Source organism: Drosophila miranda, chromosome XR (assembly GCF_003369915.1).
Source record: "Drosophila miranda strain MSH22 chromosome XR, D.miranda_PacBio2.1, whole genome shotgun sequence".
NCBI classification, from domain to species: Eukaryota; Metazoa; Arthropoda; class Insecta; order Diptera; family Drosophilidae; genus Drosophila; species Drosophila miranda.
This window is the reverse complement of record NC_046674.1, coordinates 16,161,593-16,172,590: the sequence shown is the minus strand read 5'-3', so window position 1 is coordinate 16,172,590 and position 10,998 is coordinate 16,161,593. Positions and strand designations below refer to the sequence as shown.

The window sequence follows — 10,998 nt, the reverse complement described above, 5'->3', positions numbered from 1 at the left end:
ATCTATAGATTGGTCAAATTTGTTTGGGGATTACCGAAACCCATCCAATATCTACAGAAAAATTACAGTATCTAAGCACTCGAATGTGTATTTTGTTTGAACATTACACTATACATACGAGTATATACCTGCAAAAACATTAATTCCATTTCCCACTCGAGTCCCTTAGGATAATGAGAACTTTATTGCCTTACTTTCTGTTCAAACAAATAGCCAGCGTAATCGCAATCTCCATTGTCCAGTCGGCAATTTGACAAGTCGGACATATCCAGAGCTCCAGAGCTCCAGAGCAGTGCCAGCCAGCAACAATACAAACAAGGGGACACGGTAATGGCTTGGGCCTATCTACGGGCCAATCTGCAAACGCCTCATCGCACTCAACTTTCCCTCCCCTGTGGAGTGCCGCCCAGCACTCGCACGGACACACTCAGACACACACATACTCGAAGTACACTTTGGTGACACAATTTACACTACATTGACAGGCGCAAACAAAATGGAGGAAAGACGTGGTGGGCTGGAGAAAATGTAACGCACTCAATTACTTTTTTATTGTCTTACACACGACCTCGCCAAATTTTGGGCAACATTACCCAGGGGTGGGGGCTGGGAGAGATGGAGAGCTGGACAGCTTGAGAGCTGGAGCTACTTCTGATGCCAATCAATCTGTGAAATGCTTTCAGCCAAAAGTTTAGCGAGGCACAGAATACACTTTAATGGAATTCTCGCTTCTTATTTGGTCCTTACAATTCGGCAAATTTCATTACATCAACGGCAGAAAGCAACCAACAGCAACAGCAACGAAAAGGAAAAACTTTTCCACAAATGTACGCACACATACTGTCCTCTCCCCTACCCTCCCTTCCCCGCCGCTCCGCTCCCAAAAAAAGAAAAAGAAAAACAGCTAACTTTTCACCAACGCACATAATTCAAGTTAAAGTTGAAAACGAGGGACCACATGGCGAATGAGTATTATCCACGTTATTTGACTATTTGCTGCTAATGCATGTCATAGGAGAAGGACAGACAAGGACTGGGGACTAGGCTGGGGCTGATGCTGAATCTCAGGCTGGGGGATGGGGGATGGGGAATGGGGGGGCTGGGGCCTGGGGATAGGATATGGAAAAGGATATGTTGCCGCAGCTGCAGGTGAAGTGAAAGTTGACAACGCGGCGTCAGCAGAAAATTTCACTTTGCCCTCACGTAACCAACACGCGACGCCCACTATGGTGCTGCTGATGCTGCTGTTGTTGCCACTAAAAGTAAATGCCAGGCAAAAAGCACACCAGCGCAGTCAGGCAGACACACACACCAGCATAATAAATAAAATATTGAGCTACATAAATTTAAATTTTTCGCACTGCACTCTCCTCGATTTTCTTTCCATCCCCAGTGAAAAGTTAGTCAGCAGAATCACGACCAGACGCAACGTAAAGAGCAATGGTTGGTGGTTGGGCATTCCGTGGAATGCAGTTGGTCGGACGGGCAACAGCTGGTCACTTTGGCAGCTCTGACATGTTTCCTTAGACAATTTCCAGCTCGAAAGTTTTGCCGGCAAATAGTTGCGGAAAAATTATCGGACAATTGAGAGAAGCGCTCACACACACGCAAACCAGTTGGTGGGGGGGGGCGGGTTGTGGAAAATTAATTAGAGCTGCTGCCCCACGACTTCTGGCCAGCTGGTGGAGCAGGTGGTCGGGCCGCTAATTGCGAAATTAATGATCAGACTGCGTGAACTCAAACAATGGCAATGGCTACAGGGCCAAGCCAGAAGCAGAAGCAGCAGCAGCAATCGGTTCTCTGAATCAGGCAGGGACCAGCCAGAATTGGCAGCAACAATGGGAACAGTTGAAAAGTTTTAGTTGAGACCGGAAAAGTTGTAAATGGCAATTAGCCGGCGAGAAAGTTGATATGTCTTGGCATACTCGAGCTCGAGCACACGTACTGGCCAGGCCAAGTGGGAAACTGCTCTTTAATATTTATGGAAAGCGAGCGAGCGAGGACTCCGACTTGGGGGTCCACCTCCTCGCTAATCTTCGCCAAGGCCTGCCTGGCCTGGTCTGGCCTGGCCTTAATTAACGGAAATTCAATGGCTGGCAAATAAGAAATTTGTTAACATTAAAATTACAACAATGGCCAGATGTCAGAGCCAAGAAAGGCCAGGCCCCAGCTCCAGCTCCAGTCCAAGTCAAAGTAATTGTGAGTGCTCCTGTGTACCAGGTCCCACCACCAGCACCAGCACCAGGACTAAGACCAAGACCAAGACCAGGCTAAATCCTTAGAACAAAACGTTGCCAGTACACAAACAAACACATACATACATACACATACATTTGCACAGAAAGTGATTACAAATGAGGAGCGGCGCGGAATGGTGCCAGGGAATGGTATTGGTATGGAATGCAACAGCAGGAGAACAACAACGGGAGCTGCGACAGGACGGAGCGGGACGGAGCAGGACAGGACAGGACAGGAGCAGCGCGTAAAAGGAAGTGCGCCCTATGCCATGGGCACTAATTACGCCCGGCGAACAAATGGCAGCGGGAATGCGAATGGGAATGGCAACTGTGGCGACAACGGAAGCTGGAGCTGGCTCTGGCTCTGGCTCTAGCTCTGGCGCAGTCTTGACTTGGTTAACAAAGCGCACGCAACAATAATGGCAAAGAAATGGCAAAAGCTGCTGGAGCAACAGCTACAGCGACAGCCATAGCCACAGCCACCGAACCAGCTCCACGACCAGCAACCAGGAAAAAGATCTCGAATCAAGCTTTAAAAATAATACGAAATATATACAAAACATGATTTAAGAATTTACCATGCCTCGGCTTCTGGTGCTGTTGCTGCCGCTGGCCTCCACCGACGTTCTTTGCCAATTTCTGCGCTGCTCCATAAGCCGGAAACCATAAAAAAGCAATTCGTTATTAAAACTGTATAACAGAGAGGCGAAATATCCAATGCGAGCAAAAAGCGACGTCCCAGGCCCACGAATCACGAATCAGGAATGCACTTGTCGAGATCCCCTTTACATATACATAGTACATATGTATCTCTTGCTTGATCCGCTCTGCAATTTCAATTGCATGAGCTTAACCTCTCTCTGTGCCCTGCATTTACGACATTTTGCTCTCACTGAATTTAGCCTCTCACTGGACTTTTTCTATCTTCTTATCTCCCTCACGATCGAGAGAGAACCAAGATCACAGCTTTGCTCTGTTTTCTGTTCTTTGCTACATACTGCTTCTTTTGTTCTCTCCAATCGCTCCGGTTAAAGCTCCGTAAAAGCTTCTCTCTAATAAGCTTGGTCTGGTCAAAGTCAATCGGCGACTGGATGTTCTGATTTGAAGAAATTTTAAGTAAACTACAAATTCACATTCGAGTACGAGTATACGAGAAGCAGCAAACTTAGCAGGGGTTTCCATATTCTGCTATAGCCGACATCACAACCAATTTTTGCTACGCTATCCACTGCGGAGAAGAAGGAAAACGCTAGGAAAATATAAAGCGGCAAGAGGAGCTGTACAATGCATATTGATAATGCACATAACAGCCATAAGTAACTGGCATCCTGGCAGACAAACGTGACCCAAGCAGCAGCACAAGAAAATGAAGCAGCCAAACAACACATGCGAGTGGGAAAGAGACGGACGGACGCAGCGAGGGAGAGAAGGAGACACAGATAGAGTGGGACAGCAACACCGATGCCGAGCGAAGCAAATGACATGCAAATAAATGAGAACAAAGGGATAAACGAATGGCTGGGCCAGTCGAAGTTGGCATTGCATTTGCCATCGCCATCGCCATCGTCCGTCGCATTTCATGGCATGGAATGGCAAACGAGCCGCATAATTTTTGCCGACTGCACTTTGCGGCCAAGGCGCCGGATACAGCCGCCCTGCTGAGTGCGGGCCCGCGCCCTTGCCTTTCCCCTTCCCCGGGTGACGGTGCTGAAGCTGCAGCTGGAGCTGGAGCTGGAGCTGGTACTCTTGCTTTAATGAAGTATAACGCGACCAAATGAATGGCGTATTAAGAGAACGTCGCCATGCCTTGGCAGGGGATTGAAATGTGAGGATAAATCAAGGTGAGGCTGCTGCTGCGGTAATTTGTAAGTCGCGTGGGGACCACCACGATAAGTAGCAGACAATATTTCTCCATTCACGATACTGCCGATCCGCCGCGACCCGTGTAGACCCCAGACAATAAGCATAAATAACATAAACATGGAATATGAAAGATGGAATGTGGAATGACAGATGTAATAGACAGTGAGTGGACTGTATGACAGGAGGACTTCTGTCTCCCTGGACTCTCTCTCTCACGCTGCCAATCTCGCAGTTCCTCTTCTCTTCCTCTCCCCAGTTGCTCGTCCTCGTTCTCGGCCTCAGCTGATTAATGCTTGTTTGTTTGCATGGCCGTGTATCACTAATGGAATTCACATGTTGGGACATGACTGATTATGTACACATTAGTCGACTGATTTGCAATTCCAAGTGTGCCCGTATCCCGTATCCCGTGTCCATCTATGACTGTGTGTGTGCGGGTGTGTGTGTCAGTCATGATGTCCTGCCGGGGCGCAACTTTTCCACTATAGCCTAGAAAACTATGTTGCAAGTCGTATTATGTATCTGCGGGCCTCCATTGGCAAATGTCAGATGGTCTCTGTGTGTATTTGGCACGTGTCCTGTCGCCATTGTTCAGCAACTGTGCCTATGTGCCTACTGTAAAAGGTCCTGCCATGACTAAGCACATTATAGAGGCTGTTACCACCGAGTCGTCGCGCTAATTGGCAGCCGCTTTTGTGTTGCGCTGCCTGCCGTCTGCTAAAGCAATTTTGCGTGCTCGATAATTTGCTTAAGGCGATACAGATACTTGTACAAAAGCAGGTGGCACTTGGCAGTTGGCAGTTGGCTGCCTCACAGGAGCTGTGTGTGTGCATGCGGCACGGCCGTGGGCCTCGAAGAGTGCTCGTGGCAAATGCAGCAGCTCCTTTTTAAATTGCTTAATAAACATGCACAAAAGGAAAATGCACTAACTGCGGGGTTTGTTTAGCAAATTGACTGCTGCCTAAAAGAGCTCTCCTGCATGCCACTTCCGTGCGCACAAAACAATGAGAGTCGGTGCAGGCGACAAATGGCAGCCAACAGTCAGAATTGCAGAGTATTCAAAACCCATTAAAAGTTAAAACAAAAATACACCTCCTAAAAATACACGTAATATATTTGATTGAATTTGTATGGTCTTTAAATGGTATTTACCAAATCGTACAGAAATAGTTGCCTTGTGTTTTGATGTTGTTCATTGACTGTCGGGCTGTCTTCAAAAATTGACAGTGTATCTGTACTTACATTACCTAAATTTTTATTTCATTTCACCAGCATGATAGATCCTAAGACTCATGTACGGCTACCACGTAGATCAAAAAGGTCATCGAGTCGAGTCTACCCTGGCTCTGATGAGGAGTTGAAAGTCTCCCACCCAGAGGCATGTCGTTGCGAACACTGTCTGATCAAGAATCGTCCCAAATGGACCGACGAAGACAATTTGCGAGCCTCAGCGATGCATCGACAGGTGGACGCTGCCATCGAGAAAAATTTCGATGAAGCCTTAGCCGACCTAGAGGATTTTGTACGTCTGAAATCAGTCTCTGCGGATGTGGAGTGTATTACCGAAAGTCTGAAGGCCATGTGCATGTATCGGGACCGTCTGGAGAGGATGAGATTCACTATCTATGAGTACAGCATCAACATTCCCCGTGCTATTTGTGACACCTCACCTCATCCAAAAGTCATTTTCGCCCACTACTTTTCTTCACCCACGAAGAACACAGTTCTGGTCTACGCGTACCTAGACGTTGCTCCGGCGAAGTTTGAGGATGGCTGGCTCTCCGAGCCCTTTGAGTTTTACATGAACGACGACATGCTGTACGGGCGCGGAGTCTCCACCGGAAAGGGCATGGCAGTGTGCTGGCTACAGGCCATCGAGGCCTGGTTGGAACAGCACGGCGATCTTCCGATAAATATCAAATTCATTGTGGAGATCATGCACGCAGTGGGCAGTGTCGGGCTCCAGCACTATATAGAAGTGAAGAGAGAGTTCTTTCAGGACGTTGATTGTATTGTGTTCGGCAACAACTCCTGGATAAACGACGAGAGGCCAATGATGAGCTGCAGCCTGACCGGCTGGGCTCACTTCGGCCTGGAGATGCGTGGCGGAGCTAAGAGCATTGAAGCGGCATCGGGAGGGCTCGTATATGAGCCAATGACGGATGTCTGCACTCTGATGAACAGTCTTGTCGACAATCTGCATGTGATTCAGATACCCGCGATCCAAAACTTGGTGAGACCCACTGCTGTAACGGAGTGGACCCTTCTCGAGTCGGCGATTTTCAGTGAATATGCCTACAAAGACCAGTTCGGCATCAGGCGCCTCAGATATGAACTGACGAAGGCAGAGCTGCTGCATAATCGCTGGTGCCAGGGCACCATGACCATGCACGGAATCGAGGGCTGTTTCAGCCGGAAGGGTACATGTACGGCGCTGCCAATGTCTGTGATGGGCAAGTTTTCCATTAAACTTCTTCCCGATCAAATGGTAAACCTTGTTCAGACCCACGTCGAAGAGTTTCTGCATACGCAGTACGAAGATCTGAAGATTCGGACCACCCTTAAGATCCATCTGTTGGATGCGTGTGATCCTTATTCGTGGGGCATCGATGCCAGATACAGTAAGGCCCTCGTTCGATCCATCAGTCGTGTCTACCAAATGGAGCCAGATCTATCGATGAACATTGTGACCTGCCTTCCGATCGCCAGCACTTTCCATAAGATTACCGGCAAGCCCATCATCCTGATACCCTATGCCCAGCGCATGGACTACTCTCACGTGGTCAACGAGTCCATCCCCAAACAGTGTTTCCTTCGCAATATCAAAGTTTGCACGGGACTGATGCTTGAGCTGTCGCTGCTGCCAGCACGGTGCAAGTGCGATGTCATTTTCGAGTACTGCAATCGGAGAGGCATAGCGGAGATGCTAAAGCCGCCCGTGCAATCTACGCAGAAGCACAGTGTATTTTCCCATATGAGAAGGACCAAATCCATGAAACCTCTGAACAAGCATCCAGAGGAGCACGAAACAAGTAAACGGAAAAGGTTGAAGGATTGGCTGTGTGCCCCCTTTAGGCGCCATAGGAACAGTCTCCACATTTTCTCCCCAAAGTAATCGTATCCACGGAAATTCTTGTGAAAATTCATACATTCTACTTTTAAATAAGAGCATACATATGTGCATATTGAAACTATCTAAGCTACTTGTACCTATCGCTTTCGATTACTATCCCCGGTTTCCAAAGTAGCAAAGTATTTGGAGAGAAAACTGACATAAGAGATAAGAGATAAGAAATTACCGATTTGTATACCCGATACTCAAAATGAGTATTGGGGTATATTAGATTTGTGGTGAAAATGGATGTGTGTAACGTCCAGAAGGAATCGTTTCCGACCATATAAAGTATATACATATATCCTTGATCAGCATCAATAGCCGAGTCGATTGAGCCATGTCTGTCTGTCCGTCCCTATGAGCGCCTAGCGCTCAAAGACTATACGAGCTAGAGCAACGACATTTTATATCCAGACTTTTGTAATATGTCACTGTTACAAGTATATTTCAAAACTCCGCCCCGCCCCCTTCCGCTCCTACAAAGAACGAAAATCTGTGGCAACAACAATATTGAAGATACGAGAAAATTAAAAAGGCACAATCATAGAGAATGACCAAATTTATCAGATTGCCGAATCTGGATCATTCAAACTGATTTTGTGTCTCTCTCGCACGCAATCTTTGTCGTGTCGTTCAATGTCAGCGCCGTCTGCCGGAGGAGAGCCATACTGACTAAGTATCGGGTGTAAGTGTAGAGTTGCGGTCTCTGCAGCAACTCACAACGTTCGCCCTCGTTTGCGTATACACATTACACTGTACTATACAGTATACTCGTTAAGATTGAAGATTTTTGTTGTCGCCTGGCTCAGATCCAGATTTTGGTGCGACTAGAAATGCGACTGCATATGCAAAACTATACAAAGCGTGACTGAAGCTTCCTGTAGCGTCGCTTCCGGTTTAATTGAGCATGTAACGAGCTTTTGGCTTAAACCTGCACACACATACACACACTTGCATTGGTAGTGCCAAAGATGTGTACTCACATAACGGGAGAACAGGAGACAGAACACCGAAACTGTGGCAAGGTGACAAGGTGGCATCCCCACAATAATCTACATTTTCCGAAAACATCGCTCTGCGAGTCTGTGGTATGCGTATGTGTATGCATTTGGGGGGGGTGAGGAGTTATAGTGTATGTTTTGTCTATGTTTATGTTTGCTGCCACAAGTATCTCCATGCCCCTGAAGGCCAGGACACGCACGCAGTTTGTGTTTGGGCAGGGCCAACATTCGGTGGCTGTGGGAGGCGCTGCTGATGCAACTGCCTCCGGGCACAGTCAGCTAATTGCCATACAACCCACTCCCCCCTCTCAAAGTCTAATCCGACAAACCAAAAAAAAAAGAAAAGAGAGAACGGAATTTGTTTAGAAATGGCAACCGTGTTCTCCGTTCCGTTTTCTCCCCCGCAAAGCGGAAATCAATCAATTTCCTGCGTAGACTCTGCCTCTCTCTCCTTTGGTTCGATTTTTTGCTCTCATCGAGCACCTTTTGTCCACAACTGAAAAGGAATTGTATTGAATAGTTGAGCAGGTGAATGCGGACATTGATTATGCTGGGAGGAGTGCAATGGGTGGGTGGGTGGTCTGTTGAATATTGTTATAAAATTTAATTAAAATTGTTTAGCGCATTGCGAGGAATGTAGAATGCGGTAGCGGCTTTTAGAGGCATTCGTTTTTCAAATATTCATTTTAGAGAAGCCATAATATTTATGGCACAAAAGCCAGACAGTCTTTACTCACGTCCAACTGCAATATGCGCAATATGATTTATTTTCTGCTCTTTAGGAAAACTATGTACCCCAATCAAGCTCTGCCTCGTAAAATATGGGAATGATTTTCAAGCGAAAAAATAATTAGAAACCGGCAGGTGCTCGTTCTTAGTCATAATTATTAAAAACAACTGAAAATACACGTATTTATGTACGATTCGCTTGGATCGCCGTAGCTTTATTGCTGATCAATGCCCCGAGGGGCTCCTGGACTTCCGGGCAGTCCTGGGTATCCATTGCCACCCCCACCTCCACCTCCTCCTCCTCCTCCTCCGCCCTTTCCGCCATGTCCACCATTTTCACCGCCTCCATGACCTCCTTGTCCGCCATATTTGCTCCCTCCAAGGACACCACAGCAAGGACAACGGGATGGAACAGATGCACCTGGCCTTCCATTTCTTCCAGTTACAGTTATAGATCCAGGCTGCTTGTCAGATCTTTTTGATCCACTAAAGACGCTTATGGGTGGGCCTTCAACATCACGTCGTTGCGCTAGGCCTAAAGAACACACAGCTTGGGCTTGAAGTTGAAGAACAAAGCGGTCACCTACCTTACCTCCATCCAGCCAGACCAGAAAACAAACGAAAGCGAAGACGTACAGAGTCCCCATCTCGGCAGCACACTAATCCGTCCAGCGGCGTTGCAATCCGATTATATCGTGGAGAATGAACTTCACTGCGCTGCGCTTCGCTTGGAGTCTCTCTTGTCACAATTGAGCGGCCCCCACAGCCGAAACCCACCACAGCTGGGAAAACACTCACCTTATTCTGATAGAGCACCTCAACGGCCAGAAATCCGATCAGACCCAGTGTGAGTATAAGCAGCATGATGTAGAGTTTCGACTGGATGCACAGCAGGCTGGAGTAGATGAAACCGAGCACAAATCCGACCGACTCGAACAGGCGATAGTTGGAGAAGGCGGCCTCCTTGTGCCGTCGAAAGAGGAGTCCGTAGAAGGCCTGGATCTGGGTGACCCAAGCGGCGTCACTGATGCCCCAGACTCCGGCTAGAGCATAGAAGACAACGGGATGGTCCGGCACTGGCCGATAATGGAGCTTGAATCCCATTATGATGACGTTCAAGGATGCACCTATAAATATAATCATTGAACGGCCGATGTACTTCATCGCTATGCCAAAAAAGGCGCATGCTAAGGAGTCCATAACCCCCCAAGTGATCATCACATAGCCGATCATGTTGACGCCGAGGGCACAGGCCACAAATCCCTGCGTGTACTCCGCCGCTATCCAGGCCTGCTCCAGCCCGATGAAAACGGTCAGAGGGATGAGCATCTGCTGATTGGTCCGCTTCATCTGGCGAAATGTGGCTAACATATTTCTCAGGACAGTGCTATTCTTGGAATGAGAACCCTTGCGGCCCTCGCCATAGCGAGTGAGCGGATCCAAGAAGAAAACTACCAGGACGACTGCGATCACAAGACACGGTACATAGATCATGATCAGCATGAAGACGTCCTTCGCCAAGGGCTGTGGGATATCCTTGGCATGAAAGCTGCAGTAATTGTGACCGCAGCAGGTGTAGTCAGTGTTGGTATCGTTTCCCGGCTCATCCTCGGGCGCCTGCAGTGCTGTGGATTTCAGGACGGGTTTAAGTCGGTTAGGGTTTAGGTATCCAAGCCAGCCAAGACGCAGACAGATGACCAGATGACCCGATGACCAGGAAATTTCCGCCGACAGTCGTGAGAATATGTTGGTGTGTGTTCTACAGTGTAGACTGAGAAGAAATCTTACCTTCCTTTCCTTACCTTACCTTACCTCACCTTCACTTACCTGACTCACTTCGACTGTTGGTAACCGTAACCGTACACCGACGAAGGAGACTGAGAAGAGTCCTAGACAGAGTATCAACTGGATTGCCCTTCTACGAGGCATCTCCAATATTCGACTTTTCCCAGTTGAAGTATTGACAGCGCAGCAGCTATAAAATATTTGCTTATTTTTTGAACACAAATTTCATGGCACAGTTTTAATAAATACTAAAAAGCGAGCCATGATG

The 10,998-nt window shown here is 47.7% G+C and overlaps 2 protein-coding genes across 2 annotated transcripts; one reads left to right on the top strand and one right to left on the bottom strand.

Moving 5' to 3' along the window:
• The first annotated feature begins 5,373 nt into the window (after window positions 1–5,373).
• LOC108165321 (cytosolic non-specific dipeptidase-like) lies at window positions 5,374–7,215 on the top strand. The gene has a single exon (XM_017301355.1). It carries the CDS (start codon window positions 5,374–5,376, stop codon window positions 7,213–7,215), a length of 1,842 nt encoding a protein of 613 aa, XP_017156844.1.
• A 1,905-nt stretch (window positions 7,216–9,120) lies between these two features.
• On the bottom strand, window positions 9,121–10,862 carry LOC108153776 (UNC93-like protein). The gene is made up of 3 exons (XM_033387750.1): window positions 10,773–10,862; window positions 9,538–10,570; window positions 9,121–9,480 (listed from the first exon to the last, which is right to left on the bottom strand). Exons 2-3 carry the CDS (start codon window positions 10,446–10,448, stop codon window positions 9,462–9,464), a joined length of 930 nt encoding a protein of 309 aa, XP_033243641.1. The 5' UTR covers window positions 10,449–10,570; window positions 10,773–10,862; the 3' UTR covers window positions 9,121–9,461.
• Between the last annotated feature and the right edge of the window lie 136 nt (window positions 10,863–10,998).

Bases quoted from the DNA above. Each gene is read 5' to 3' on its own strand.
- LOC108153776 (XM_033387750.1), bottom strand. From the start codon at position 10,448: ATGCTGATCATGATCTATGTACCGTGTCTTGTGATCGCAGTCGTCCTG.
- LOC108165321 (XM_017301355.1), top strand. From the start codon at position 5,374: ATGATAGATCCTAAGACTCATGTACGGCTACCACGTAGATCAAAAAGG.